Here is a 26,267-nt window from a genome sequence, read left to right as displayed (position 1 = left end):
AAAGTAAAAATGGGAACTGAGCTGGAGTGCATTGTAAAGGAGAGCTATCACTTCTGCTCAGTTTAGAGTGAGCACTGAAGAGGGAGAGAGCGCTTTGTTTTGAGGAAAGCATCTCCATCATCTTTGTGTAAGTTGTGTTTTCTTCTTCTTCTTTTAATTTATATACTTGAAAAATCAAACTCTTTGTAAGAGTTAAACCAGCAGCAACAGCCTGATAATGAGGTCAGTGATTACTGTGATCTGAATTGTCAAATCTCGTGTTTATTATCTTAAACAAACCTTTTTTTCTGATTTTGATTTTTAACAGTGAGGGAAAGAAAATGTCTTCTACGTACAGAAGCCTTCATGATGACTATGATTCCAGCAGCAGGGTGAGGCTACGACAAATAGTGCTCAGCAAAATACTCACTCTTTCATATGACACTTTTCTCACTCTGAATATTCTTCCTGTGGCTTGTTAGAGGTCGACCAGCTGTGTGGTGTTAGTTGTGCTCGTGGTCTTTCTAACTGTCCTGGGGATTTTGCTCGCCATTGCTGTTCTGGAGAGACCCCCGACACCCGAAGAACACGACACGCTTCCTCGGGACGACAGAGGGTGCAATGTCTCTGCAGACCAGTGCAGGTAACAGACCATATTAATGCTGTTCAGTGGCTGTAAACATGGGTGTGCACTAAAAATAGCAATCAGGAACTGATGCACGCTGACTGATTTAAGTCAAGACAACGTTTGATCTCATTTTACTGACGCGCCAACTGATTGAAGGGAAACTATGTTGGTGTTTCATACTTGAAGATGAATAGATTAATAGCTGAAATTGTTTGTATTTCATGTGGCTTTATAAGTACATTTCCTAAATAATATAAAAGAGGAAATAAAACTGAAACGCAAGACTAAAATATGCAGTGAAATACTGGATTTCTATTAAACATCCAATGCAGCATACTGGATAGGACAGTTAAATAAAGGCTATTCAGCTATACAGGATTGTAGTAAAGGTATATTCCTTTGTTCAGGGCTACTATGAACACCTGAAGACTTCACACTTTTGTCCTCGTCTCATCCTCAGCATATCCCTGGTGGAGAGCATTCCCCTGTATATGAAATATAAACCCAACGCAACGCGTGGGATTCCTCTGGAGCAAGTCTGGAAAGATCTTCTCTCCGTGGCAACGGAGGAAGTGGACGTGGTCTCTTTCTACTGGACGTTGACCGGGGAAGACGTCAACGTTAACTCGTCCACGGACGCACCAGTGAGGAAATATAAATAAGAAAGTTACAAAGTTTGTGAGAAATCTGTTTTTTAATAAGGTGAGTCTGTCCTTTATTCGTCAGGGTAAAGACATCCTGAGGAGACTTGAGGAGTTGCCCTCCAGGAACGTGTCTGTCCGAGTGGTAATCAGTGAGCCCACATTCAAGACAAACTCCACAGATTTAAAGATTCTAAAGGAAAAAGGTTGGAACATACTCTCACACGTGAAATCCACCCATATTAGGTGTTCACATACAGTTTGTTGACTCACTTCCTCACTGAACGTTCTCTCTCTGTCTGTCTACAGGAGTTCAGGTGCGGAACGTGAACTTTGGCCGCCTGACGAAAGGCGTCCTCCACAGCAAGTTCTGGATTGTTGATAAGAAACACGTGTTCATTGGAAGTGCCAACATGGACTGGAGGGCTCTCACTCAGGTCGAGCTAAAATCCTCCAGTCGGTATCCGTGACGACGACGACAAGGTTGAAGCATTTCCCTGACTACTGCGTTTCATTGAACAGGTGAAGGAACTCGGTGTGGTCATCTACAACTGCTCCACTATAGCACAGGACCTCACTAAGATCTTTGAGTCCTACTGGGTGATGGGACAAGCCAACAGCTCCCTGCCAAGGCCCTGGCCCTCACAGTATGACACTGACATCAACAAACAGCACCCCCTGCTGGTGGAATCTGAAAATGTCTCCAGTAGTATTTACCTCTCAGTGAGTTTCACTTCCTTTTTACTATTTATTCCCCTCATGAGGTCATGTAGAAATAAGTGCTTATCTTAAACACCCTCATGACAAATTTAGGGAAATGTATCCCTAGCTATTAAAGGTCCAGTGTGTGATATTTAATATACTACACTTTCAAAATGTAAAATTGTACTTATCCTGTACTTGCTATCCTACATGCCGATGTGTCCTTGGGCAAGACAATTAACCCTAACCCTAAACACTTTGAATCTAACCCCGCGTTGCTCCTGACAGCATGTGAATGAGTGACAGAAAAATGCGTGACATAGTGTGAGTGAATGGGTGAATGGCAAAACTGTAGTGTAAAGCAGCTTTGAGGGGTCATCAAGACTAGAACTGCGCTATATGAATACAGAGCAGGATAAAAGCAAGTATAGTAAGATTAAACATCAAATCAATAGCTCAACAATATGTTTCATAAGTGGTGTTTACTCACATTCAAGGCAGCAGGTAACTTTCATGTGTGGTTAGTGACATAATACAGCATGAGAACATAGTGACAGATTCAGGCAAGGACTGTTGACTACATGAATAAAACATATTTTACTTATTTTTTATTCCATATTTTATTCACCCCAGGCATCTCCACCATCATTCTGTCCTTCATCGAGGACTCAGGACCTGCAGGCTATTCTGTCCATCATCTCAGAGGCTCAGCACTATGTTGACGTCGCTGTCATGGAGTACATCCCTGCCACATGCTTTCACAATCCTAAGAGGTAAACCTGGTACACAGAGGGGGGAAAAAAAACTATTTATTTCCATCAGTGATCTTTGTGACATTGGATGCTTTAACTGAACACAGATACTGGCCGTTCATTGACGATGCCATCCGGATGGCTGCGTTTGAGAGCAAGGTCAGGGTCCGGATGCTGATCAGCTGCGGGCGAGACTCTGACCCGACCATGCTGCCATTCCTTCAGTCTCTGGCCTCGATGGACAGCCCCCACCATGGCATCAACATCCAAGTAGTAAGAAACGGCATGAAATAAATGTCTGTTTTGAAGGAGAAGATCTTTTTTTTTCTTTTTTTTTTTTACTTTGAAATATTTCTTTTCTTTCTCCAGAAATTGTACATTGTGCCTGTAGGAAACCAGTCTGATATTCCACACGCCAGAGTCAACCACAATAAATACATGGTGACGGATAAAGTCGCTTACATTGGTGAGTAGAATGATTTCTGTTATTTTACACATTTAAAATGATTGATGTTTGGTCTTTGCGTACAGAACAATGCAACATTAATTGTATGCTGTATCTTTCACCTGTTCACACAAAATAAAGCATTCATTCAGTGATGCCTGAGCGACAGTAGCTCAGTGGTAGAGCGAGTCGTCTTACCATGACTGTGGGTTCAATTCCTGGTAGCTCAGTGGTAGATTCCCGGAGTGTGAATGGGTGAATGGAAAATATTTGAGTGGTCAACAAGACTAGAAAAGTGCCTTATATATCGATATATACAAACCATTTACCATTCAATCATTCAAAATGGACTCTGCCAAGCAATACCACCAGATCTAATTTAGTGAGCGTTTGTGTGTATGTACCAGCATTGCAGGGCCGGGTGGGGGCAAGAAGAATTGATCCTGTCAAACTGCTGAACAACAAAGTTTTTGAGCAGTGGAAATCACTTTGAAAACTTGTCATGGGCACTTCTCTGTGTTTTCTCTCTTAATTGGCAACATAATTTACAGTCAATTTACAATCAAGCCAGATTGAATACAAATTTGCTACCAATCGAGTTGCCCCCTGGTGGCTATTATTATCATAATATATTGTCACTTCTATGTCCACTATGTTTTTATATGGTCTGTGGTCATACTCCAGTGTAGACACTTGAATGAACTCATTTGACAATGGTTTGAATGTAATAGACATTTGTTTATATTAGTTAACTGACCTGAGAACACTGTGTTGTTACCCAGGTACCTCCAACTGGGCTGCGGACTACTTTTTGAACACAGCTGGAGTGGGCGTTGTGGTTTCCCAGCATGCTCCTCGGCCCGTGTGGAAGACCAAGGCCCTGCAGGGGCAGCTGCGTGACGTGTTTGACAGAGACTGGAACTCTGAGTTTGCTGTGAATCTCGCCGACCTGGGAGAACACCCAGACTGTGCACTGTCAACGTGACTTCAGTTCTGCAGGAAGAAAAAAAATACATATTGGTACTGATGTTGTATTAGTGCAAAAGTTGGGATTTTTTTGCTGTTGTCTATATTGTATTATCTGTGTGTAGTATTATATGTCCAAATCATCAGTTTACTTGAAGATTCATGTTTATTTTAAACATTTTTAAACATACTGTTAATAATAATCTTGTTACTGCAAATAATGTTTATTGGCTGAGCACTGTTTTTCTTTGTGATTTTTACATGTTGACTGATTTTCCTATGTATGATTTATACTGTATTATTATGCTTTTTTATTATTGAACATGTTAATATTTATGAACAAATGAAGCATAAATAAAGCTCAGTATAAGCAGTTTTGAGGCTCCTCCATGTTTGACTCAGGCTAATGAATGTGTGTGCGTTTGGAGCAGTATCGTTTTGCCAGAATGTTGCATCAAAAGAAAGAAGAGAATTTTAATTCAAATTCATGAGATATTTCATCTTTTTTTTTTGTTCGTTTTTTCCATCTGTCTGTATTGGTTGAGGAATAATAAAAGGGCATTAAAATTTCCCTCCAAACCACCTTAAGCCAAAAGCCATTTGTCAGGTTTATCTTTTGCTGGAACTTTCAAGAAACAAGGGTGATTTGATTTCAGTCAGCTTTAAGATTTGTTCACGCATTATAAAGTGACTCTTTATTTTTATAGTGCTAGCACAAGGTTGTGCAACATGATAGCTTACTGGTATATAATCACCAATAAACAGGACAAATAACATAAACATGTGAAATGTGAATCATTTGAATATATTTTAATTTAGAATGTTTTTGAGGTTCTTTGTTCTAAAATGACTGGTGGACTAATCAGGAGTTTGGTGCTGTCTTTCCTCTCCCAGGCTTTAGGTGGCGCTGTGATCTAAACTGCACACCTCCAGGGTGCTCGCGCAGGGCGGAGCTCTGCGTTGAGTAGTACGTGTGCTTCCCAGCAGTTAGCTTGCGGGCTAGTGAGCTTCTTCCACAGCTGAACACAAATCAGAAACATGGTACTTCTCGAGAACGACTCGGTAAGAATCAAAAAATACGAACCTGTTCTGTTGTCGTTTTCTGATTATAAAATAGAAATAAAGACGACCCTGTTGTCGCTTTAACTGTCCAACCATCGGCGAGTCAAATTCTGTCAGAGTCGTCAGACTGACTCATTAGCCAGCTTTAGGCTTAGCCTAAGCTAACACCGGGTTTAGATCCAGGCTGCTTTATTAAACCTTACACACGATAATACATTATCGTGTTCTTACACATGTGTATGTAATGTGACGCTTTGTCGAAATTGTGACGTGTTTATGACGTTTTTGTCCAGAGAGTCTCGTTAAGCCAGAGACAGATGTTTTCAATTTCATCTACACATTTACTACCATGCTAACCCTGTTTTATAATTCAAATTTCATATTCATTTACTTATCATTTGTCCTTTTCTTTATTTGGAAAAAATGACACACTTGATAAATAAAATAACTGAATTATTTCAGATTACCAAACATTAATGAAAATAAATTTACTTATTTACTAACTTTCTTTTTCTTGAAAATATTCGCTCGAACCTATCATTTAAACTACATTAATGGGGGCATACGTGGCATAATTCACTTACAAAATGAGCTTTCTAATGAAGTTCATTTATTTAATATGGGTTTCCCACATTTATAACCCGTCCCACAACTTTGAGTAAAACCCTCTACAAATAAATGACCAATACTTGCAGGTGATGAAAATCAACACACCTCAGAGGCAGATTAAATTGTGTTGCCCTGGTAACCTGTGTACAGATCAACTAGTGTGAGCCAGTCAGCAGACACATTCAAAATGTCTCCCGAGAAATGTACACTTAGTTTCTCACTTTCTTGCGTAACTGAGCGTAATGGTTGGTTTCAGCTAAAGCAAAACTCAAGTCACTACTTCCTGAATAGTGTTTGAACAGGATAGAATATTGTTATTTTAATGAGGGAAAAGGTATTTTATTGCAGCATGTCTTTGGAAAGATGAGTCCTCTCTTAGTTATGCGATTACACGGAACGTAAAATGATCAATTATCTATATTTTAAATGCTGTATGACTTGAGATGCTGACATCCTTTACTCTCTGGTCCTCAGTTCCTCACAGAACTCACGCGGCTCTTTCAGAAGTGCAGAACATCTGGCAGTGTTGTCATCACACTAAAGAAGTGTAAGTAGCTTCCTCCTGCTCCACGTCGACCATGATCATTTTTGTTGATCAGCTGCATATTGATTGTGTGATAATGTCAATATTCAGATGATGGAAGGACCAAGCCAGTTCCCAGAAAGGGCCACACAGAGTCATTTGAACCAGCAGACAACAAATGTCTGATCAGAGCGTCTGAAGGCAAGAAGAAAATTAGTACAGTGGTGAGCACTCAAGGGTTTCTAAAGTCTGATCTTTTGCCTTTTAATGCTTTCTAGAAGCTGATGTTTGTTTGTTTTCTTTGTGATTTCAGATCAGCTCCAAAGAAGTAATCAAGTTTCAAATGGTAGGTCAAGCTGGTTTCATGTTGTGATTGTTTAAATGTGATTACCTCTGATTGCTGTTCTCTTGATGTTATTGTAAAAGATCAATCATGTTTTGTCACTTGTGACTTAATCCTAATCTCCTCTGTGCAGGCGTACTCCAACCTCCTTAGAGCTCACATGGACGGACTTAAGAAGAAAGACAAGAAAAGTAAAAGCAAAAAAACTAAAGCCACCCAATGAGCAACAGACTCTCTAACGTAACCTTGGTTACCTACACTGGCCTGAACGATCAGTGGGAAAAACATGGGGAAGACCTCTGTCGCCACACCAGGCTTTAGTTTCTACCCATTCACCCGAGGCCTCAGACTCACCGCTCATCCACCTGGCGACTGCTTTGATATTATGCCATTGTTTGCATGGTAATGTCTCATCCCTGGCTGTTCAGTGCCATCGGTGATTTGGAGCCGGACACCCAGCGGTGTCTCCAAACTCATACGAGATGAAGCGGGTCAACTGCGCTGAATCTCCACTGCAGGTCATTCACAGCCATGTCACATCTGGAGCCAAATCCATCGAGGCGAATGATTAACTGCCTTTCATTTTATTTAATTGTCCTTGATTATTTATGTTATGTTATCAGTGGCTCCACCTTTTTAAGCCGAGTTGGCCTGTGTCCATTTTCTTTCTTTGAATTATAAAACTTTTCGCTCGGGTGCTCAGAAATACAAAAACCAAATGTCATCAGGTCTTCTTTTTTTATTTTGGTGTTTGACATAGCTTGGTGTTTGGAGATGAAACTGTATTTTAAGTTTTTACTTTTTAATTTGTTTCTTGTACAATTATGTGCCCTCTTCTCTTTGAATCACATCCCCATGCCAAGCTTTTAAACTGGACGTCTTAATTTGTATAACACCAATACAATGTACAGTATAGATTCAGTTAATGTTGTTATTTCAAAGATTGTTATGATTGAGTTAAATAGCACAAGAAATATTAGATTTAATGAAAGTCTTTTTTTTTTAGTTAAAGAGACATATTTGGCTGTAATTATATGATTAATTTCTGTTGATAACAAATACAAGGCAGGTTTATCCACAGCTGCTACATGTTATCAGTCAATTGTCCTGTCTCATCATCACATCTGCAGCAGAATTTAAGTTCACAAATAAAGTGCATCGTTTAAAGTCTGCGGTGTCTTTGTCCGTCCTTGATTTACATCACAAACGACTGTCATAAGCATGAGTAATGTAGAAAACAAGACGCTAAAATACATTATATACAGGGACACATTTCTGTGCTGTTCTGGTGGAAACAGTCTTGAGTGGTGAAGTTACAGAAGGAGCGTCTCATAGCGCCGTGTTGCTCTTCTCTGGTCTGTCCTTGGGGGACAGCGTGAGGTGCCGCTGCCGGCTGCTCTCCTCTTGGTATCCCTGCTTCATCAGACTGGTGACGTACTGGAACATGGTCTGGATCAGTGAACGACATCAGGGGAAAAGGGTGTAACTGAGTGTGGGTTCAAGACAATAGATTGAGAAGAAATCTGTCTGACTTAAAATTGAAGTCAAAGGACTGTATCTAATAAGTCTGCGTGTGTTTTTGAAGTCTGTATTAGTAACACAGGAAACCTTGGTGTGACGTGATGTGACAGTTTGCTCATTTATGGTTCAGTGAGATGTAAACGTTTACATCAGTCAAACTTGTGCTGCACTGCTTTTCCTCTTTGACATGTTTCACAGGGCATTTCAATAAATATATATATATATATATATATATGTATATATATATATATATATATATATATATATATATATACATATATGAAAAGGTACGCACATGTTCATGCATTGGTTACACACATCAAGCCTCATTCATGAAGTATTTTCCCAGAATAGTTTGCTGCTCAACGACCACATGAGGAGACACACACAGAGACTTTATATACAGACACACTACATACACACACACAGACTTTATATACAAACATACACTTTACATACACACACTTACCTTCCAAGCCTCCTCGAGCTCAGCTGTCCACCTCTCCTTCAGGATGGGCTGCACTGCACAGATGAATTCTGCTCCAACATACTGGAAAACAATTATGGGAGACACTTGATGACATGTTTGTGTCATGGTAACCAGGGCAGTTAGTGAGTCACCCCACTGCTGATACATTATTATTTATTTATTAGTATTATCATTATTATTTGAAAGAGTGGGTGTGTTTGCGTGTAGCTGCTGTGGCCGTAGGGTCTCGGTATAACGGTGGCTCTATCACAAAGAGCGACAGTGGTCAGTGAAATGATGTCTCCTCTTTAAATCAGTGAACAGACAGTGTTCTGCCACAGCTGTGTGGGATTATCAGGGTCTTACACTGAAGTATTTGGGTGGAGCATTGTAGTGATAATGGCTTTTTCCCAGCTCCCGAGCTAGAGCCTCCAGTCTCTCCAGCTGGTCCAGGCGAGCCACGCTTTTCTCGATAAAGGACATCACTCTGAAAGACAAGAAGGAAGACCAGAAAAGAGGAAGAAGTATTTTTTATGACTAAGTGCATGATGGTATAATAGTAATACTGAACATACAAGAACCGAAACTTTTCACTGGAATGTTTTTTGTTGTTGTATGCACTCTTTGTCACAAGATCTGACAAATGATTTGAATATCTGCCATTAAAAGATAGATAGATAGATACTTTATTCATCTCACAGAGAAATTCACAATGCAAACACAGAGGAAACATTGTCAGCATCGAATAAACCACGATTACCAACTGTATCATACACTGTTGTGAGCAGGTCTGTGTCTCGGAGCACAGTGCTGTTTGTGTGAGCTGCTGCCTGCTCCACCCCACACAAAGAGGGAAATTCTACAACTATGACAAAAGTGTGGTTTTTATATCAAGATATGCACTAGACCTATCCTTCCCAGCTAAGCTAACACCGTATACAAAGGAGTCAACGTAGACCAGCCTACATCGCTGCGCTGTCCGGCCAACAACTCCACACTCCTTAGGGTCCAGTCCCTTAAATGGGACACAGTTATATTTAGTATTGTTTAGTATGTTTAAGTATCCAAAATTTTCGATGACATACTATATACTTTTTTTTTGGGTGAATTTGGACGACATACTATACTATGACTTTTTTGACGGATTTTCGATGACATACTATACTATGACTTTTTTGACCGATTTTGGAAGACATACTATACTATGACGTTTTTAGGTAATTTTCGACGACATACTATACTATGACGTTTTTAACCGATTTTGGACGACATACTTTCCTATGATTTTTTTGACCGATTTTGGACGACATTATACTATGACTTTTTTGACCGATTTTGGACGACATACTATAATATGACTTTTTTAGGTCACTTTGCACGACATACTATACTATGATGTTTTTAACCGATTTTGGACGACATACTATGCTATGATGTTTTTAACAGATTTTGGACGACATACTATCCTATGATTTTTTTGACAGATTTTGGACGACATACTATACTATGACTTTTTTGACCGATTTTGGACGACATACTATAATATGACTTATTTAGGTCACTTTGCACAACATACTATACTATGATGTTTTTAACCGATTTTGGACGACATTCTATCCTATGACTTTTTTGACCAATTTTGGACGACATACTATCCTATGATTTTTTTGACAGATTTTGGACGACATACTATACTGTGACTTTTTTGACCAATTTTCGACGACATACTATACTATGACTTTTTTGGGTCATTCTGCACGACATACTATACTATGACTTTTTTAGGTCATTCTGCACGACATACTATACTATGACTTTTTTTCTGATTTTGGACGACATACTATACTATGACTTTTTTGATGGATTTTCGACGACATACTATACTATGACTTTCTTGACGGATTTTCGATGACATACTATACTATGACGTTTTTGACCGATTTTCGACGACATACTATACTATGACTTTTTGACCGATTTTCGACGACATACTATACCATGACTTTTTTGACCGATTTTGGACGACATACTATACAATGACTTTTTTGACCGATTTTGGACGACATACTATACTATGACTTTTTTAACCGATTTTGGACGACATACTATACTATGACTTTTTTAACCGATTTTGGAGGACATACTATATACAATGACTTTTTTAGGTAATTTTCGACGACATACTATATTATGACTTTTTTGACCGATTTTGGACGACATACTATAATATGACTTTTTTAGGTCACTTTGCACGACATACTATACTATGATGTTTTTAACCGATTTTGGACGACATACTATCCTATGACTTTTTTGACAGATTTTGGACGACATACTATCCTATGATTTTTTTGACCGATTTTGAACGACATACTATACTGTGACTTTTTTTACCGATTTTCGACGACATACTATACTATGACTTTTTTGACCGATTTTGGACGACATACTATCCTATGACTTTTTTGACTGATTTTGGATGAAATACTATACTATGACTTTTTTGACCGATTTTCGACGACACACTATACTATGACTTTTTTGGATGATTTTCGACGACACACTATACTATGACTTTTTTGGATGATTTTCGACGACATACTATACAATGACTTTTTTAGGTAATTTTCGACGACATACTATACTATGACTTTTTTGACCGATTTTGGACGACATACTATAATATGACTTTTTTAGGTCATTTTGCACGACATACTATAATATGACTTTTTTAGGTCACTTTGCACAACATACTATACTATGATGTTTTTAACCGATTTTGGACGACATACTATCCTATGACTTTTTTGACGGATTTTCGATGACATACTATACTATGACGTTTTTGACCGATTTTCGACGACATACTATACTATGACTTTTTTGACCGATTTTGGACGACATACTATCCTATGACTTTTTTGACTGATTTTGGACGACATACTATAATATGACTTTTTTGACCGATTTTGGACGACATACTATACTGTGACTTTTTTTACCGATTTTCGACGACATACTATACTATGACTTTTTTTACCGATTTTCGACGACATACTATACTATGACTTTTTTGACCGATTTTGGACGACATACTATCCTATGACTTTTTTGACTGATTTTGGATGAAATACTATACTATGACTTTTTTGACCGATTTTCGACGACACACTATACTATGACTTTTTTGGATGATTTTCGACGACACACTATACTATGACTTTTTTGGATGATTTTCGACGACATACTATACAATGACTTTTTTAGGTAATTTTCGACGACATACTATACTATGACTTTTTTGACCGATTTTGGACGACATACTATAATATGACTTTTTTAGGTCATTTTGCACGACATACTATAATATGACTTTTTTAGGTCACTTTGCACAACATACTATACTATGATGTTTTTAACCGATTTTGGACGACATACTATCCTATGACTTTTTTGACGGATTTTCGATGACATACTATACTATGACGTTTTTGACCGATTTTCGACGACATACTATACTATGACTTTTTTGACCGATTTTGGACGACATACTATCCTATGACTTTTTTGACTGATTTTGGACGACATACTATAATATGACTTTTTTGACCGATTTTGGACGACATACTATACTGTGACTTTTTTTACCGATTTTCGACGACATACTATACTATGACTTTTTTGACCGATTTTGGACGACATACTATACTATGACTTTTTTGACCGATTTTGGACGACATACTATCCTATGACTTTTTTGACTGATTTTGGATGAAATACTATACTATGACTTTTTTGACCGATTTTCGACGACACACTATACTATGACTTTTTTGGATGATTTTCGACGACACACTATACTATGACTTTTTTGGATGATTTTCGACGACATACTATACAATGACTTTTTTAGGTAATTTTCGACGACATACTATACTATGACTTTTTTGACCGATTTTGGACGACATACTATAATATGACTTTTTTAGGTCATTTTGCACGACATACTATAATATGACTTTTTTAGGTCACTTTGCACAACATACTATACTATGATGTTTTTAACCGATTTTGGACGACATACTATCCTATGACTTTTTTGACGGATTTTCGATGACATACTATACTATGACGTTTTTAGGTCACTTTGCACGACATACTATACTATGATGTTTTTAACCGATTTTGGACGACATACTATACTGTGACTTTTTTTACCGATTTTCGACGACATACTATACTATGACTTTTTTGACCGATTTTGGACGACATACTATCCTATGACTTTTTTGACAGATTTTGGACGACATACTATCCTATGATTTTTTTGACCGATTTTGAACGACATACTATACTGTGACTTTTTTTACCGATTTTCGACGACATACTATACTATGACTTTTTTGACCGATTTTGGACGACATACTATCCTATGACTTTTTTGACTGATTTTGGATGAAATACTATACTATGACTTTTTTGACCGATTTTCGACGACACACTATACTATGACTTTTTTGGATGATTTTCGACGACACACTATACTATGACTTTTTTAGGTCACTTTGCACAACATACTATACTATGATGTTTTTAACCGATTTTGGACGACATACTATCCTATGACTTTTTTGACGGATTTTCGATGACATACTATAATATGACTTTTTTAGGTCACTTTGCACGACATACTATACTATGATGTTTTTAACCGATTTTGGACGACATACTATACTGTGACTTTTTTTACCGATTTTCGACGACATACTATACTATGACTTTTTTGACCGATTTTGGACGACATACTATCCTATGACTTTTTTGACTGATTTTGGATGAAATACTATACTATGACTTTTTTGACCGATTTTCGACGACACACTATACTATGACTTTTTTGGATGATTTTCGACGACACACTATACTATGACTTTTTTGGATGATTTTCGACGACATACTATACAATGACTTTTTTAGGTAATTTTCGACGACATACTATACTATGACTTTTTTGACCGATTTTGGACGACATACTATAATATGACTTTTTTAGGTCATTTTGCACGACATACTATAATATGACTTTTTTAGGTCACTTTGCACAACATACTATACTATGATGTTTTTAACCGATTTTGGACGACATACTATCCTATGACTTTTTTGACGGATTTTCGATGACATACTATACTATGACGTTTTTGACCGATTTTCGACGACATACTATACTATGACTTTTTTGACCGATTTTGGACGACATACTATCCTATGACTTTTTTGACTGATTTTGGACGACATACTATAATATGACTTTTTTAGGTCATTTTGCACGACATACTATATATGACTTTTTTAACTGATTTTCGACGACATACTATACTATGACTTTTTTGACGGATTTTCGATGACATACTATACTATGACGTTTTTGACCGATTTTCGACGACATACTATACTATGACTTTTTTGACCGATTTTCGACGACACACTATACTATGACTTTTTTGGATGATTTTCGACGACACACTATACTATGACTTTTTTGGATGATTTTCGACGACATACTATACAATGACTTTTTTAGGTAATTTTCGACGACATACTATACTATGACTTTTTTGACCGATTTTGGACGACATACTATAATATGACTTTTTTAGGTCATTTTGCACGACATACTATAATATGACTTTTTTAGGTCACTTTGCACAACATACTATACTATGATGTTTTTAACCGATTTTGGACGACATACTTTCCTATGACTTTTTTGACGGATTTTCGATGACATACTATACTATGACGTTTTTGACCGATTTTCGACGACATACTATACTATGACTTTTTTGACGGATTTTCGATGACATACTATACTATGACGTTTTTGACCGATTTTCGACGACATACTATACTATGACTTTTTTGACGGATTTTCGACGACATACTATACTATGACTTTTTTGACCGATTTTGGAAGACATACTATACAATGACTTTTTTAGGTAATTTTCGACGACATACTATACTATGACGTTTTTGACCGATTTTGGACGACATACTATACTATGACTTTTTTAGGTCATTCTGCACGACATACTATGACTTTTTTAACCGATTTTGCACGACATACTATGACTTTTTTAACCGATTTTGCACGACATACTATGACTTTTTTAACCGATTTTGCACGACATACTATGACTTTTTTAACCGATTTTGCACGACATACTATACTATGACTTTTTTGACCGATTTTGGACGACATACTATACTATGACTTTTTTAACCCCTTTTGGACGACATACTATACAATGACTTTTTTAGGTAATTTTCGACGACATACTATACTATGACTTTTTTGACCGATTTTCGACGACATACTATACTATGACTTTTTTGACGGATTTTCGATGACATACTATACTATGACGTCCAAAATCACCCAAAAAAAGTCATAGTATAGTATGTCGTCCAAAATCAGTCAAAAATGTCACATTATAGTATGTCGTCCAAAATGACCTAAAAAAGTGATAGTATAGTATGTCGTCAAAAATCGGTCAAAAAAGTCATATTATAGTATGTCATTGAAAATCGGTCAAAAAAGTCATAGTATAGTATGCCGTCAAAAATCAGTGAAAAAAGTCATAGTATAGTATGCCGTCAAAAATCGGTGAAAAAAGTCATAGTATAGTTTGTCGTCCAAAATCGGCCAAAAAAGTCATAGTATAGTATGTCGTCCAAAATCGGTGAAAAAAGTCATAGTATAGTATGTCGTTCAAAATCGGTCAAAAAAGTCATAGTATAGTATGTCGTGCAAAATAACCTAAAAATGTCATATTATAGTATGTCTTTGAAAATCGGTCAAAATTGTCATAGTATAGTATGTCATCGAAAATCGGTCAAAAACGTCATAGTATAGTATGTCGTCCAAAATCGGTCAAAAAAGTCATAGTATAGTATGTCGTCCAAAATCGGTCAAAAACGTCATAGTATAGTATGTCGTTCAAAATCGGTCGAAAAAGTCATAGTATAGTATGTCGTGCAAAATGACCCAAAAAAGTCATAGTATAGTATGTCGTCCAAAATGGGTCAAAAAAGTCATAGCATAGTATGTCATCGAAAATCATTCCAAAAAGTCATAGTATAGTATGTCGTCCAAAATCGGTCAAAAACGTCATAGTATAGTATGCCGTTAAAAATCGGTCGAAAAAGTCATAGTATAGTATGTCGTGCAAAATGACCAAAAAAAGTCATAGTATAGTATGTCGTGCAAAATGACCCAAAAAAGTCATAGTATAGTATGCCGTCAAAAATCGGTCAAAAAACTTATAGTATAGTATGTCATCCAAAATCACCTAATAAAGTCATAGTATAGTATGTCATCGAAAATCGGCCAAAAAAGTCATAGTATAGTATTTCATCCGAAATCGGCCAAAAAAGTCATAGTATAGTATGTCGTCCAAAATCGGTCGAAAAAGTCATAGTATAGTATGTCGTCCAAAATCGGTCGAAAAAGTCATAGTATAGTATGTCGTCCAAAATCGGTCAAAAACGTCATAGTATAGTATTTCATCCAAAATCGGCCAAAAAAGTCATAGTATAGTATGTCGTCCAAAATCGGTCGAAAAAGTCATAGTATAGTATGTCGTTCTAAATCGGTCAAAAACGTCATAGTATAGTATGTCGTTCTAAATCGGTCAAAAAAGTCATAGTATAAAGTATGTCGTGCAAAATAACCTAAAAATGTCATAGTATAGTATGTCGTCCAAAATCGGTCAAAAAAGTCATAGTATAGCATGTCGTCCAAAATCGGTCAAAAAAGTCATAGTATAGTATGTCGTCCAAAATCGGTCAAAAAAGTCATGGCATAGTATGTCGTTGAAAATCGGTCAAAAAAGTCATAGTATAGTATGTCGTTCAAAATCGGTCAAAATCGTCATAGTATAGTATGTCGTCGAAAATCGGTGAAAAAAGTCATAGTATAGTATGTCGTTCAAAATCGGTCAAAAAAGTCATAGTATAGTATGTCGTCCAAAATCGGTCAAAAAAGTCGTAGTATAGTATGTCCTGCAAAATAACCTAAAAATGTCATATTATAGTATGTCTTTGAAAATCGGTCAAAATTGTCATAGTATAGTATGTCATCGAAAATCGGTCAAAAATGTCATAGTATAGTATGTCGTCCAAAATCGGTCAAAAACGTCATAGTATAGTATGTCGTGCAAAATGACCCAAAAAAATCATAGTATAGTATGTCGTCCAAAATCGGTCAAAAAAGTCATAGCATAGTATGTCATCGAAAATCATTCAAAAAAGTCATAGTATAGTATGTCGTCCAAAATCGGTCAAAAACGTCATAGTATAGTATGCCGTTAAAAATCGGTCGAAAAAGTCATAGTATAGTATGTCGTGCAAAATGACCCAAAAAAGTCATAGTATAGTATGTCGTGCAAAATGACCCAAAAAAGTCATAGTATAGTATGTTGTCCAAAATCGGTCAAAAAAGTCATAGCATAGTATGTCATCGAAAATCATTCAAAAAAGTCATAGTATAGTATGCCGTCAAAAATCGGTCAAAAAACTCATAGTATAGTATGTCATCCAAAATCACCTAATAAAGTCATAGTATAGTATGTCATCGAAAATCGGCCAGAAAAGTCATAGTATAGTATTTCATCCGAAATCGGCCAAAAAAGTCATAGTATAGTATGTCGTCCAAAAACGGTCGAAAAAGTCATAGTATAGTATGTCGTCCAAAATCGGTCAAAAACGTCATAGTATAGTATGTCGTCCAAAATCGGTCGAAAAAGTCATAGTATAGTATGTCGTCCAAAATCGGTCAAAAACGTCATAGTATAGTATGTCGTTCTAAATCGGTCAAAAAAGTCATAGTATAAAGTATGTCGTGCAAAATAACCTAAAAATGTCATAGTATAGTATGTCGTCCAAAATCGGTCAAAAAAGTCATAGTATAGCATGTCGTCCAAAATCGGTCAAAAAAGTCATAGTATAGTATGTCGTCCAAAATCGGTCAAAAAAGTCATGGCATAGTATGTCGTTGAAAATCGGTCAAAAAAGTCATAGTATAGTATGTCGTTCAAAATCGGTCAAAATCGTCATAGTATAGTATGTCGTTAAAAATGGGTCAAAAAAGTCATAGTATAGTATGTCGTCCAAAATCGGTCAAAAAAGTCATAGCATAGTATGTCGTTGACAATCGGTCAAAAAAGTCATAGTATAGTATGTCGTCCAAAATCATCCAAAAAAGTCATAGGTTAGTATGTCGTCGAAAATCGGTCAAAAAAGTCATAGGTTAGTATGTCGTCGAAAATCGGTCAAAAAAGTCATAGTATAGTATGTCGTCGAAAATCGGTCAAAAAAGTCATAGTATAGTATGTCGTCGAAAATCGGTCAAAAACGTCATAGTATAGTATGTCGTCCAAAATCTGTCAAAAAAGTCATAGTATAGTATGTCGTCGAAAATCGGTCAAAAACGTCATAGTATAGTATGTGGTCCAAAATCTGTCAAAAAAGTCATAGGTTAGTATGTCATTGAAAATCGGTCAAAAAAGTCATAGCATAGTATGTCGTCGAAAATCGGTCAAAAAAGTCATAGTATAGTATGTCGTCCAAAATTGGCCAAAAAAGTCATAGTATAGTATGTCGTCCAAAATCTGTGAAAAAAGTCATAGTATAGTATGTCGTGCAAAATAACCTAAAAATGTCATATTATAGTATGTCGTTGAAAATCGGTCAAAAAGTCATAGTTTAGTATGTTGTTGAAAATCGGTCAAAATTGTCATAGTATAGTATGTCGTCGAAAATCGGTCAAAAAAGTCATAGTATAGTATGTCGTCGAAAATCGGTCAAAAAAGTCATAGTATAGTATGTCATCCAAAATTAGTCAAAAAAGTCATAGTATAGTATGTCATCCAAAATCGGTCAAAAACGTCATAGTATAGTATGTCGTCGAAAATCGGTTAAAAAAGTCACAGTATAGTATGTCATCCAAAATCAGTCAAAAAAGTCATAGTATATTATGTCATCCAAAATCGGCCAAAAAAGTCATAGTATAGTATGTCGTGCAAAATAACCTAAAAATGTCATATTATAGTATGTCGTTGAAAATCGGTCAAAAAGTCATAGTATAGTATGTTGTTGAAAATCGGTCAAAATTGTCATAGTATAGTATGTCGTCGAAAATCGGTCAAAAAAGTCATACTATAGTATGTCATCCAAAATCAGTCAAAAAAGTCATAGTATAGTATGTCATCGAAAATCGGTCAAAAACGTCATAGTATAGTATGCCGTCGAAAATCGGTCAAAAAAGTCATAGTATAGTATGTCGTCCAAAATCGGTCAAAAAAGTCATAGGTTAGTACCTCGTCGAAAATCGGTTAAAAAAGTCATAGTATAGTATGTCGTCCAAAATTACATTACATGTCATTTAGCAGACGCTTTTATCCAAAGCGACTTACAATGGAATTGAGTACAATCAGCCAGGGGTGGAATCGAACTTGCGACCATGATGTCTTTCGCACACAGAGTAGGGTCTTAACCACTGAGCCACTCCACCCCCAAAACTGTCAAAAACGTCATAGTAAAGTATGTCGTCGAAAATCGGTCAAAAAAGTCATAGTATAGTATGTCGTCCAAAATCATCCTATAAAGTCATAGGTTAGTATGTCGTCGAAATCGGTAAAAAAAGGTCATAGTATATAGTATGTCATCCAAAATCGGTCAAAAAAGTCATAGTTTAGTATGTCGTCGAAAATCGGTCAAAAAAGTCATAGCATAGTATGTTGTTGAAAATGGGTCAAAAAAGTCATAGTATAGTATGTCGTTGAAAATGGGTCAAAAAAGTCATAGTATAGTATGTCGTCGAAAATGGGTCAAAAAAGTCATAGTATAGTATGTCGTCGAAAATCGGTCAAAAAAGTCATAGTATAGTATGTCGTCGAAAATCGGTCAAAAAAGTCATAGGTTAGTATGTCGTCGAAAATCGGTCAAAAAAGTCATAGTATAGTATGTCGTCGAAAATCGGTCAAAAAAGTCATAGTATAGTATGTCGTCGAAAATCGGTCAAAAACGTCATAGTATAGTATGTCGTCCAAAATCTGTCAAAAAAGTCATAGTATAGTATGTCGTCGAAAATCGGTCAAAAACCGGTCAAAAACGTCATAGTATAGTATGTTGTCCAAAATCTGTCAAAAAAGTCATAGGTTAGTATGTCGTTGAAAATCGGTCAAAAAAGTCGTAGCATAGTATGTCGTCCAAAATCGGTCAAAAAAGTCGTAGCATAGTATGTCGTCGAAAATCGGTCAAAAAAGTCATAGTATAGTATGTCGTCCAAAATTGGCCAAAAAAGTCATAGTATAGTATGTCGTCCAAAATCGGTGAAAAAAGTCATAGTATAGTATGTCGTGCATAATATGTCGTTGAAAATCGGTCAAAATGTCATATTATAGTATGTCGTTGAAAACCGGTCAAAAAGTCATAGTATAGTATGTCGTCGAAAATCGGTCAAAAAAGTCATAGTATAGTATGTCATCCAAAATCGGTCAAAAAAGTCATAGCATAGTATGTTGTTGAAAATCGGTCAAAAAAGTCATAGTATAGTATGTCGTTGAAAATGGGTCAAAAAAGTCATAGTATAGTATGTCGTCCAAAATCGGTCAAAAAAGTCATAGCATAGTATGTCGTTGAAAATCGGTCAAAAAAGTCATAGTATAGTATGTCGTCCAAAATCATCCAAAAAAGTCATAGGTTAGTATGTTGTCGAAAATCGGTCAAAAAAGTCATAGTATAGTATGTCGTCGAAAATCGGTCAAAAACGTCATAGTATAGTATGTCGTCGAAAATCGGTCAAAAAAGTCATAGTATAGTATGTCGTCGAAAATCGGTCAAAAAAGTCATAGTATCGTATGTTGTCCAAAATCTGTCAAAAAAGTCATAGGTTAGTATGTCGTTGAAAATCGGTCAAAAACCGGTCAAAAACGTCATAGTATAGTATGTTGTCCAAAATCTGTCAAAAAAGTCATAGGTTAGTATGTCGTTGAAAATCGGTCAAAAAAGTCGTAGCATAGTATGTCGTCCAAAATCGGTCAAAAAAGTCGTAGCATAGTATGTCGTCGAAAATCGGTCAAAAAAGTCATAGTATAGTATGTCGTCCAAAATTGGCCAAAAAAGTCATAGTATAGTATGTCGTCCAAAATCGGTGAAAAAAGTCATAGTATAGTATGTCGTGCATAATATGTCGTTGAAAATCGGTCAAAATGTCATATTATAGTATGTCGTTGAAAACCGGTCAAAAAGTCATAGTATAGTATGTCGTCGAAAATCGGTCAAAAAAGTCATAGTATAGTATGTCATCCAAAATCGGTCAAAAAAGTCATAGCATAGTATGTTGTTGAAAATCGGTCAAAAAAGTCATAGTATAGTATGTCGTTGAAAATGGGTCAAAAAAGTCATAGTATAGTATGTCGTCCAAAATCATCCAAAAAAGTCATAGGTTAGTATGTTGTCGAAAATCGGTCAAAAAAGTCATAGTATAGTATGTCGTCGAAAATCGGTCAAAAACGTCATAGTATAGTATGTTGTCCAAAATCTGTCAAAAAAGTCATAGGTTAGTATGTCGTTGAAAATCGGTCAAAAAAGTCATAGTATCGTATGTTGTCCAAAATCTGTCAAAAAAGTCATAGGTTAGTATGTCGTTGAAAATCGGTCAAAAAAGTCATAGTATAGTATGTCGTCGAAAATCGGTCAAAAAAGTCATAGTATGTCGTCCAAAATCGGTCAAAAAAGTCATAGTATAGTATGTCGTCCAAAATCGGTCAAAAAAGTCATAGTATAGTATGTCGTCGAAAATCGGTCAAAAAAGTCATAGTATAGTATGTCGTCGAAAATCATCCAAAAAAGTCAAGTCAAAATTCATATGTAAAAATATATCTTTCATCTGATTGCTTATAGGTTGTGCTGAAAAAAAGGATATTAAAGCACTCTATATTGCGCATTTTTTATTTGTATCAGGCTCAGGAACGGACAACGATTATAAGACCAACTTCGATTTGAATAATGTTCCTTCTCTAAATTTAAGCCTTTGTTTTCTCCCAGGATTGTTGAAGGCTTTTCCATAACTTCTGGCTTGGGGTGACCTTCACACGTGACAGCAGTATTCAATACCGATGCCGATTAAAAAAATGCTATATATACCGATATATCAGTCGGTCAACCTCTACTGCATAGTCTAACTTACAGATTCACATTTGGAAAAACATACATGAAATGTCAATCTCACGCACACTTGATGAAAAACTGATAGTGTACAAAACATTTGTCCTCCTGTGTGTGTGTGTGTGTGTGTGTGTGATGAATCATGGAACACAGGGTTAGAGTTGCTTCGCCTCCCTGTGCTCTCTGTGCACTCGTGTCTCTGAGTGTGCAGCTGAAGGGCCATTTGGCCTCGGCGCTGAATTCGAGAGCAGCCGGTTCACACTGGGAGGCGTCGCCGTCGCCGTCGCCACCGCGCTGCCACACTCGCCTCTGATCCCTCAGGTCCTCGGGCTGTAATCGACACAGAGGAGCAACGCGGCGAGGAGTGGTGCACCATGGGAAACGACAGAAGTGCCTGCGATGCGTGCGGCAAAGCTGTGTCTGCGATGACGTGTGAGGCAACGTCAGACTGATATAGTGAGGGGGTTTGATCTGAACCATCTGTAAACATGGCTTTATTCTGTGTTGTTGTTTTTTCCACTGGTTTAAAAGGCAGCAGCAAAACCTATTTGGCTGCTTTTTTCCATTACTATGTTAAAATTTACAGTCTATACTGAGACTATAAAAATGTGCAATATTATCCCTTTTCACTTGACTCGTTTTTATGAACAAAAACAAACGAAAAAAACGCTCTATTTTGTGACTTCGGCACAATTATCGCTACTTTATATCACTAGTGAAAATGCATTATAAAATTAATCATAAATTTGACTCAACAATAGCAATTAAAGCCTGAATATGTGACCTATAAACACCCCCCCCTAGGATGTCCATATAAGGAGTTGTGTTTTATCCCCATGGTAAATTACCATGGGTGCACCTGCGGCACAGATCTGTGCCAGCGACCAGAAGGTGCGTGAAATACAGAGTTAATGACTGACCGTAGACCGTGAGCCCTGAGTTCTCGGCTGGTCCGCAGCTTCTCCAGGTCCTCCACATGTCGGAACAGGAAGAAGACGTCCTTGCACTCGGGGTGCGTCTCAAACAACCTGTTACCGTGGTGACAAGAGCACAGAGCAGCCTGTCACATATCATTCCCACACCAAACAACAACCCCCCCCCCCACACCTGTTTCCCAACCAAGAGTTTCCTTCACAGCCACTGATTCTTGTTAACATTAGTGATCAGAGTCTCACACTGATTCTGATTCTTCTTGTCATCATAACCCTGCTTCCGCAATCAGCGACAGGCTCCACGATGAAGAGCGTGAGTCAGGATTTCCACCTGGAGCTGATGAGCCGCGCTGCCCCGTCACAGCCGGGACACAGTCTCAGTTGAAATGAAGCCACTGCCTCCATGAGTGGGTTTCCTCCTCTGATTCAACCCCAATCAATTCCCTCCGCCGCAGTTTTAAGCGAGCCGCCGTCCAATCAGTCTCCAGCTGGGCTTCTTATGACTAGTTTGTGTTGCAGGAATGAATAAATACTATAGTTAATTACCTCCTCTGGATGTGAGCTCTCCACAAGACGATGAAGAGCTTTATGGTAATTCTGCCTTTTCTGGCAGATGCCAGTGTCGGAGGGAAAAAGTGATTATGGCGGGACATCAAAGGATGTGGTTAGAACGTAATGAGTGTGTAGCTTTGTAATTTGAACTTAATTTGGTTTGAACAGGAACCATTACTGTAATGGACCTGATATTGATATATACTGTATACGTATATAATATCATAATTATTGTGAACAACACTGGACTAATCTCAATCATCCTTTTTACATCTGTCAGGCTGTGAGTCAGACTTTACTATCAATGTATCTACAGACAGACAGACAGAGAGACAGACAGACAGGTGATAGGTCGGTTGTTAGGTAGGTTGGTCAATTGTTAGGTAGCTGGTTGGATAGGTAGGTAGATAGATAGATAGATAGATGGACAGACAGACAGATAGCGTCATTGATTGGATATGTTTTTGTTTGACTTGAATGGAACATCGTTACTCTATTGTGTTTTTACGCCGGTGTGATCGATTGTTCTGTTTTCCCCTTTTGTGACGACTCTGTGTCTGACTATCCCAGCGAAATGACTGCGGGCGAAAATAAGTGTGAAATTTGCTACCTCACTTTTTTTGCTCCCGCTGCTCAAACACCAGCTTGAGGGAAATTGCAAAATCGTCTGCTCTTGTTTTGTTTTTTTAATCCACATCTTTGTCACTGTGAAAACTCTGTAGCAGCAACAACACTACACACACACACACACACAGAGACCATTGTGTGTACCTTTGTGTGCACGCATGCATAACCCATGCAGACAATGTAACACCCTATATAGCTCAAGTGGAATTTTAATTGGCACAGTTGAGAGATTGTATGTGTCCCTCATTAACAGAGTCTATAGACGTATTCTATTACATATTCTATTAACAACAACACAACCCATGGCAAAAAACGAGGCTCTATTAAACGGACAATGAGCAGTTAATGGAAAAAAAGGCCCCACGTTTTCTGGGCTTACAAGGTCAAGTCCTTACATGACTGAGGTCACACATGGGGCACTTTATGGGGGATACAGTACGTATAAAGAGTTAAATCTGAATTCTACACCCAGCGGCAGCAGCAGTAGCAGCCTTGGTGTCTGCCAGCCTTCATCACCACATTGTTTGATTTGTTTTCACAGCCAAAGGGCCAAAGATGTTTACCCAGATGCGAGGTCATCAACTTAATTGATAAAAATGCATTTGCCTGATGGCTTAATGTCTTTAGTGGTATGGTATAATGACAGAGCTGTGTGCAATCATTTAATGCTGTTAGGATGTGATATGAAGTGATAAGACAGGGAGAGCAGGAGGAGGAGGAGGAGGAGGAGGAGGGGTATTCTGCTCTGAGCCTCCAGTGAACAGCTGAGGGTCAGAGGGCAGAGCAGAGGGACGTTGTTGAGGTCAGACACCGTGTTATCATCACTGTGGACCTGCAGGACCTTCACCAGCAGACCTGTTTGTCTTGGGCCAACAGGTCAGGACACAGCGGATTACCAACGTTGCACTGAGACGTCAGTGTTTTGACACTTTTGCTGAATGATGTGATCCAGATTAAACACAGATTATGCCACATTTGCCTTTTTTGTGCCCCTATTTTTGTTTCATTTTCAAATGTCTGCTGCGTTATTGTTTTATCAATGACGTTAAACTGATTTGAACAGTAATGATACTGTATATACATTCAGGATTTTCCATATTTTACACATTAAATTGTATTACACGTCTTCTACATTAATGGGAATATTTTGTCACGACATCAGAGCATCACTGAGTTTTTAGTTTTGTGATATGCAGAAGAAAAAAAACATCTCACCTGACGAACATGATAATCCCAGCTTTAGCTATGTCGTCCCGGATAACTTTCCACGACTCTTTGATCATCAGGATCTGCTCCTCGCTGGGATGAAGAGCAGCAGCATCAGCACCATCGGCAGCAGCATCTTCTCCTTTATTCCTCTCTCCCAAGTCCGTTTTTGCGGCCAGACCTGATATTGCGCAACCCATTCTTCATTAAACAGGAAAGAAATCAAAAAAACAAAAATGGCACAGTGAGGATTTTTTATTCTAATCCAGCGAGGAGAGAATTAAAGAGTGTTGTTGTTGTTGTTTTTTGTCTTTCACACAGAAAAAAGCTCTTCGCATGCGGTTCGACTGCGCGACTCTGACTGCGCGTTATATCCACTTCTCCGCCTGATATTACACATCAGCGTCAAGTCAGCGATCACACAGACACAGACAGGATGGCATGTCTAGTCAGTGGTCCAAAATAAAACCTCTCAGAGTTTAGAGCACGCATGCTTTTATTCTGAAGGGAACTTGACTTCCGCTGCTTACCCACGTGTGTGAGGATGACTTGACAAAACACGAGCACAAGCTCCGTGAAGACACACGAACTAACCCGAGGCTCAAAGGCTGAGCTCGTGTTCAATAAAACGTAGCAAACACTTATTAATCAAGACAAACATAATAACGCTGCCACTTCCTGTTTAAAACCTCTTCCTGATAACAAATGAAAGCGATTTATTCAATCTATCATCAATCAACTTTGGGATCACGTGACAAAAACAGGTTTTATTTGTTCAGTTTTAACTGTATTATAGATTTTAAATGAGTTACAGTGAAATATCATCCAAATATAAACGAAGAACTTGAATGTACTCATTTTTTCTAGCAATTTTGAGACAAAAAATTTGACATTTATGATATTGCATCGCCATTATGTGATGACCACAGAGACAATAATAGCACAGGTGTTACTGATATCAATATTAATGGCTGTGTTTAGTTCACCTAAGTTAGGATAAAGAAACAGCACCCACCCTTAAAAGTGAGGAAGCTAAATGGAACTCAGCCATAATTCATTTGCTTATTTACAGCTGTG

At 37.5% G+C, this 26,267-nt stretch overlaps 3 protein-coding genes across 3 annotated transcripts; 2 read left to right on the top strand and 1 right to left on the bottom strand.

The window, feature by feature from the left end:
* The first annotated feature begins 13 nt into the window (after positions 1-13).
* Positions 14-4,484, top strand: LOC131444531 (5'-3' exonuclease PLD4). The gene is made up of 11 exons (XM_058614937.1): positions 14-127; positions 308-371; positions 462-622; positions 1,068-1,251; positions 1,334-1,454; positions 1,558-1,685; positions 1,771-1,971; positions 2,584-2,723; positions 2,810-2,975; positions 3,072-3,168; positions 3,930-4,484. Exons 2-11 carry the CDS (start codon positions 321-323, stop codon positions 4,130-4,132), a joined length of 1,452 nt encoding a protein of 483 aa, XP_058470920.1. The 5' UTR covers positions 14-127; positions 308-320; the 3' UTR covers positions 4,133-4,484.
* Positions 4,485-5,038: 554 nt separating this feature from the next.
* srp14 (signal recognition particle 14) lies at positions 5,039-7,820 on the top strand. The gene is made up of 5 exons (XM_058614517.1): positions 5,039-5,175; positions 6,259-6,331; positions 6,419-6,531; positions 6,621-6,653; positions 6,784-7,820. Exons 1-5 carry the CDS (start codon positions 5,152-5,154, stop codon positions 6,871-6,873), a joined length of 333 nt encoding a protein of 110 aa, XP_058470500.1. The 5' UTR covers positions 5,039-5,151; the 3' UTR covers positions 6,874-7,820.
* A 42-nt stretch (positions 7,821-7,862) lies between these two features.
* xgb (x globin) lies at positions 7,863-25,498 on the bottom strand. Its single transcript, XM_058614516.1, has 5 exons — positions 25,200-25,498; positions 22,794-22,901; positions 9,007-9,127; positions 8,641-8,721; positions 7,863-8,099 (listed from the first exon to the last, which is right to left on the bottom strand). Exons 1-5 carry the CDS (start codon positions 25,388-25,390, stop codon positions 7,980-7,982), a joined length of 621 nt encoding a protein of 206 aa, XP_058470499.1. The 5' UTR covers positions 25,391-25,498; the 3' UTR covers positions 7,863-7,979.
* Positions 25,499-26,267: the final 769 nt, after the last annotated feature.

This window comes from Solea solea, chromosome 18 (assembly GCF_958295425.1).
Source record: "Solea solea chromosome 18, fSolSol10.1, whole genome shotgun sequence".
Classification (NCBI taxonomy): domain Eukaryota; kingdom Metazoa; phylum Chordata; class Actinopteri; order Pleuronectiformes; family Soleidae; genus Solea; species Solea solea.
This window is presented reverse-complemented; position numbering and strand designations above follow the sequence as displayed.

Excerpts from the sequence above, each read along its gene's own strand:
- LOC131444531 (XM_058614937.1), top strand. The coding sequence starts at position 321 with ATGTCTTCTACGTACAGAAGCCTTCATGATGACTATGATTCCAGCAGC. Across the intron at positions 1,252-1,333 it reads ACTCGTCCACGGACGCACCA|GGTAAAGACATCCTGAGGAG; the intron begins GTGAGGAAATAT and ends TTTATTCGTCAG. Across the intron at positions 2,724-2,809 it reads TGCTTTCACAATCCTAAGAG|ATACTGGCCGTTCATTGACG; the intron begins GTAAACCTGGTA and ends AACTGAACACAG.
- srp14 (XM_058614517.1), top strand. The coding sequence starts at position 5,152 with ATGGTACTTCTCGAGAACGACTCG. Across the intron at positions 6,332-6,418 it reads TGTCATCACACTAAAGAAGT|ATGATGGAAGGACCAAGCCA; the intron begins GTAAGTAGCTTC and ends GTCAATATTCAG. Across the intron at positions 6,654-6,783 it reads AAGTAATCAAGTTTCAAATG|GCGTACTCCAACCTCCTTAG; the intron begins GTAGGTCAAGCT and ends TCCTCTGTGCAG.
- xgb (XM_058614516.1), bottom strand. The coding sequence starts at position 25,390 with ATGGGTTGCGCAATATCAGGTCTGGCCGCAAAAACGGACTTGGGAGAG. Across the intron at positions 22,902-25,199 it reads GGGATTATCATGTTCGTCAG|GTTGTTTGAGACGCACCCCG; the intron begins GTGAGATGTTTT and ends CCACGGTAACAG. Across the intron at positions 8,100-8,640 it reads AGCTCGAGGAGGCTTGGAAG|ACCATGTTCCAGTACGTCAC; the intron begins GTAAGTGTGTGT and ends TCACTGATCCAG.